Source organism: Squalius cephalus (genome assembly GCF_949319135.1).
Source record: "Squalius cephalus genome assembly, chromosome: 7".
In the NCBI taxonomy this organism is placed as follows: Eukaryota; Metazoa; Chordata; class Actinopteri; order Cypriniformes; family Leuciscidae; genus Squalius; species Squalius cephalus.
In genome coordinates, this window is record NC_137128.1 from 31,797,375 (window position 1) to 31,803,374 (window position 6,000).

The window sequence follows — 6,000 nt, forward strand, 5'->3', positions numbered from 1 at the left end:
ACTTTGTATTCTGATATGACAGTATATTTACCTTCAAAGCCCACTCTCTCCAGCAGGTTGAGGGGGTACCAGATGAGGGGTCTGTTTCCCACAGGTAGCAGAGGTTTAGGGGTGTTATAGGTGAGATCCATCATCCTGGAGCCTCCACCTGCTGCCATCAGCACCGCCTGCAGCTCCATCCCTAACACCTGCAAAACAAACAACACATTCAGTCTTCCTACAGCAGCACTCAGAAAACACTGAATCAGACTGACAGATGGAGCTTTCTTTGATTTAACATGATTTTCAAGATATTACTCCAGACATGCCTCTTGTTTCATCATCTACACTACACTACATTAACTGAGACGTACTGCAAACAAACAACCGCTTCTGACGTTATTATTTATTAACGTTTAAAAAGGTTTAGAAACACACAGTCGACTTGCCTCTATTGGTCGTCCAAATGATTATGATTTGTAAAGTATCGGGTCCGTGCACGTGAAAATCTGCAGCACTGTAGCAGACGCTCGTGAAGAGCGGTCTGTCACTAAACTCGCTATCTTCAAACACTTACTGCTAAAACCGATATAATCGAAGTAGTTTAACACAATGAATACGAATAACTAAAAATCATCTGAATATTTTATATGTAGTAGTCTACAATAACTAACAAGACATTTCGAGATAATGACATAAGACAACTATTAAATAGGTCGTACAGAAACCACGAACAGAAACTTTGGTTCCGCAGAGAGATCAGTTCCTCTTTTGACAAAAAATGAGAGGAGAGCGTGAAAATAGTCAGATGACTTCCCTTTTTCTTTATTTTGCTTATTTTAATTTGTATATATTCAAAGATTATTTGAATTGATATTTGGATTTATATAATGATGTATTTTGTGGTTGTTTTTTTATTTTAAAGCCTACACTAGTAAATAATACTGCAGTCTTGTTTGCCTATATGTAAAAGCAATAGGGCGTTTACAGCATAATATTGTTGTAAAAATATTTTTGTTTTAGTGTATGCGTTATGCAATTAATGATTTTTTTATTTGCGCTTTTTTTTTTTCTTTTTTTTTTTTTTTGTTGCATAATTTAACCAGTTAAAGGATTTTGAGAAGTGGTAGCCCAATACATAAATGCTATTTAGCCTATGTTTAAATTAAAAGGAAAACAAATGCTGACATTTAAAAATACGGATTATAACAATAGAATACTTTTACACATAATGCAGTATGTCATGAAACTATTATTTAACCATTCATTTTCCAGTTTCATAAAGCATCCAACACTCCTTAAAACAATTAGCCACTATAACAACATAAATTGGCAGAAAGAATATTGAATGCTTATTGGAGTGTTTAAATGTCAAATATTAATTTATTATGGTTTTACAGCAATAACAACAATAGCTATAACTATTTTGGCAGAATATTACCATGGTACATTTTTGTAGTAGATTTTTCCTTCCCACATCAACAATACTCCCTTTTCTTAAAGTTCACTGGGAACCTAAGTGTAGCCTATTAAGAAAATGTCCAGTTTCATAGTCAAAATTTAAGGTCTTCTCTCAAGCCCATTCCTCCACCCAGATCCCCTCAGTCAACAGACATGGCCCAAACCCCAATTCACAGACCTCCGATGTAACAGCAAATTGAACTCTGGGAATGTGGCTTAGCTTTGTTTTCTCTGGATAGGAGATGAGCTTCATTGGTCGCTGCCTGCAGAAGAAACATTGGAATAACAGGGCAGGCTGCCTCCATTAGAAAAAAAGCAGAAAGAAAAGTTAAAGCAAAGGAAATATTGATGTTAAAGCTCTGAGTGTTTGTGTGCTGAATTCACACCTTTGCTATGTCCCCTAACACCAACTGTTTGTGATTCACACACTCCAAAAACTTTGGCCACCTTATCTTTTCTTCTTTTGTAAAGTGAAGCAATATTTTTAAAGGATAACCCGAGAAATCTCATATGGATTACATGACCCAAGTTTAACATCTGGTGTACTGCCTGAATGGACCGCTGCGTTTTCTGTGGGGTCATCATGTTAAATGATCACAAACAGAGAGCTAAACAAACACTCTCATTTACATTTTTATGTCTAGCTAAACAAGCAAATCTGCTTTTTGTTTGGGCTTTGTGAGGAAAATGATATGTTGGTGATGTGCATCATTGAAACTAGATTGGTTAAAACAGATGTGTAGTACAATACAAAATAAGCAAAAATGTTCAACCATTGTTCTATATCTTCAGATGTTCTGTGGAATAAGCATATAAAATGACAGGGACAATAAAGCATTGAGTGGCTTATTGCTGATATAAAAATGATAATAAGAATAAGAATAATACTGTAAGAAGAAATAAAACAATTAAAAACCTTATTGGACATTTATTTTTATAAAATATTGATCAATCTCTAACCATACATACATATGAAATTTCAAAAACATTCCTACACAAATGTTTGCTTGAATTTCAGTATTTGGCCATCATTTCTCACTTCTTCAAATTTCAAAGTTAAGGTCAAGGGTGCATTTTAACATCCAAGCAATCTGGGAACCATCATCTCTGCAATCCAGCAATAAGAGTTTTTATGTTCTAATACCTGTGATTCATCTTTATTTACAAGCTGTTGACTACATACAGATGGCAATATTTTTGTCATTACAGCAGCGGGCTCTGGTTCAAGAAAGGCAGTAATAAAAGTCAGTCCAGGCCACTGACACTTCTCTAGTAATTATCTGCTCTTTTACAGCACTAACATTTGACCATAACAAAATATTGAGGGTTTAAGACTAAATGCAGTCACATGATAGTGCTAATGATGGCATGGAGGCTTGGGGCACAGAGAGGAAATGTGGAACAGGTGTTGCACTATGGAACAAAAGTCCTTGATGAGTGCTGTTTTAGATAGATAGATAGATAGATAGATAGATAGATAGATAGATAGATAGATAGATAGATAGATAGATAGATAGATAGATAGATAGATAGATAGATAGATAGATAGATAGATAGATAGATAGATAGATAGATAGATAGATAGATAGATAGATAGATGTTGCACTGATTGTTGATACCAATAACGGATGGTAACAATATAAGAGGGAGAGAAGAAAGAGTAAGTGTGTAAGAGGTGGTGAACAAGGAGGAAGAGGACGAGGAAGAGCAGGTGTGGAGAATGTTGTCAAGGCTGGATCTGGCTTTAGGGTTTTTCCCTTTGCCTGCAAAGATGACATTGTCTGTGATGTGGACAAAGTCCTCCGGCCGGACCCAACATGGACATGACGCTGAAGCAGAATCAATCTCTCATTGACCTTGATTCTGCAGTTGCACAAATCTTCTGAGTGACTATAACATGTTTTTCATTTAGAGGTTTTTACTGTAACCTTTTTGGCTTTTGCAGTAGGGTCACTGTATTTTCACAGTATGCAAGTGCTGAATATACAGACATTCGATGGGCCTACTATACAATATTCATTACAATACTACACTTGCAGTGCATACAGTACAATTTATTCACCTTAATACTGTACGTTGTCATAACTATACTTTTTTATGTAATTGGAAAATTAGTTTACTTTGTTACAATATACTTTTTTTCCTGTAACTGCATGCTTTGGATTCAGTGTTCTCCGTTTTTTTATGTAGTGTCTAACGAATGATCTGTAGTGTTTATAATTTTGGCTCGCTTGTTTATAAATTCAGATCATATAATTTTATGATCTGAAAGCACTGTTTGATTTTGAGCATAGATAAAATGGTTTTGAGCCAATTGTTTGATTTTGCCAGAAGAGTCAGAGGTTCTCTGAATGTGGTTTGAAAATGTGGTGTATATAAATGTAAATGTATATATATTCTACTATTCTATGTTTAAAATGCAGCATGAATTGTAAAACTGCATGACTTATGTGGTTTAAATATGCATTCAGGTGTAAAACTGCAAATTTTGTGACAAATCCACTGAGCCTTATGTTATCAAGACAACTGAGCCAGACAATTTGCCATTGGTGCAGTCAACATAAAGACTTTCCGGCATGGGATAATGAGGCCAGATAGATAGAAGCAAAGCAGAGTCATAAGGCTACCACAGACTTGAAGCTCTGCCTCGATTTCCTCTGATTTCCTATTCCTGGCCATCGCAGCTCTTGTAAATCATTCTCAATTCCCTTAAACAAGCCAGTTGGATTAGGTTGGTTTAGATCATAAACATTTGCAGGGCCAGACCACCCAGGGAGTGAGACTCAGGCCTGACCGCTGCCTCGCTGCAAGCCACGGCCCGGCCGAAAGCACAACACGCTCAGTGTGGTTTGTGTTTGCGGCACTTCCTGGACACAGAGAAAGAGAGAGAGAGAGAGAGAGAGAGAGAGAGAGAGAGAGAGAGGGCCCCATCTGCCATGGAAACAAAAACACCCCCCACCCCACCAACTTATTCACGGTCAGCCACCGATAGACTGTGACATAGATAAACACACTGGGCTCCACGGGCTCCATACTCCTCTGTCCTGTGCATTTCAGAAAGCCCTTTTTCATTCACTGCTCCTGTGGAAAAAAAAGAAATCTGCCATTCACAAGGCTTTACAGGATGGCTTCACAGACATAATAATGCATGTAGAAACAGAAAAGGATTCTTGTTATGACAAGTGAAGGAACATAAAAACATTTTGTGTTGTTTACAAGAGAGATTAAGGATTACATTGGTGTGGTCTTGAGTATAATGTGCAAGTGAGGCATTGCTTGACTCAAAGTATTGGGTTAAAAGAACTGAGGAATTAGCCTAGTTTGACAGAGTCTGAGCACATGGTTTTCATTAATGCACAATTGGACTCTGCTGTAGCAGGTCTCCCAGTGAGTGCTAGTTGACATGGAGGTTGAACTGTGAGAATACACATTCACAGACCCATTAGCAACTGATAATGGTGCATAAATCATGACCACACAACCGCTCGGTTAGTTCTGAACTGCAGCTCTGTCTGTGAAGGTATTTATGATTATTCATTTCTAAATAACGATTCGAAAAAATACTTATAGGTCCAAATGGCATGGATGTGTTTGTGACATAAAAATCCAGGATTTAACTGAAAGTCAGCAATTTGCATGCATTAATCTTATTTAGGCTTAGCCTATTTGTGTAGGCCTATGTGATTATTGGTGCTTGTGTGTATGTCTCAAATAGCAGCTTTTATGACCTTAGCTGCAAAAGGAATATGAACCCATTTGAAAAGGGATGATAATCTTTCACTCTTTTACACAACAGAATGACATTATTGGCAGCTTTTTAGTGTCACCTGAAGCATATCCACACAACTTTTTTTAAAATGTCTGTTAAATACCCAGCTGTTTTACAATTTTTACAATGTCTGATAGTAATAACAAGAGCTGAAAAATGTATATAAAAAAGTAGCGCTTTATCTGGCAACCATGGGAATGAAAGTGCACCTTGCAGTTAAACAAGCCAACCACGTTTTTGAATGAGGCCTATCACATAACAATTATTAACAAATAGGCCTAACAATTATTTGTTTCCTATTCATTCGTTCCTTCATTTTAGTTAAATCATTTAATCAGAAATTTATCATATCACAATTGAACTGAAATCAATGAACAAATTAATAAAACATACACGAATTTAGGGGTTAAATTCCTAATACATATCTATTTTTCCCTGGCTGTGCAATAACCGAATATCGAATAACGAATAACGTTAGGCCTTCTGATGGAATTTCAACATTGAATCAATGTCACCTTCCTATCTGGGAACTATAATGCCATTCCAAAAACATTCCGTTACACACAGTATTTGAGTAGGCTATCTATTCAAATCCAACGAATAACCGATGCCATTCCCAAAACATCCCGTTACAATCCATCCCTCACAAATCAAAGCTGGCGCTGCAGTGAATAAAGTCTATTCGAATCTAACGAATAACCGATGCCAGCCACTCCCATTTTTGTCGCCTGTAACCATAGTAGCAGTGACTAAAGTACATTACAAAATGGCGACGTCCATTGACATGAGTC

At 36.8% G+C, this 6,000-nt stretch overlaps 1 protein-coding gene across 1 annotated transcript in view; it reads right to left on the reverse strand.

Annotated features, from left to right (window-relative positions):
* Positions 1-714, reverse strand: part of eif2b3 (eukaryotic translation initiation factor 2B, subunit 3 gamma) — a 39,236-nt gene extending 38,522 nt beyond the window's left edge. The window contains exons 1-2 of the mRNA XM_079877114.1: positions 429-714; positions 32-188 (exon numbers count right to left, since the gene is read on the reverse strand). Of these exons, the coding sequence (XP_079733240.1) occupies positions 32-179 (148 nt within the window). The 5' untranslated portion in view covers positions 180-188; positions 429-714. The remainder of the gene's footprint in view (positions 1-31; positions 189-428) is intronic.
* Between the last annotated feature and the right edge of the window lie 5,286 nt (positions 715-6,000).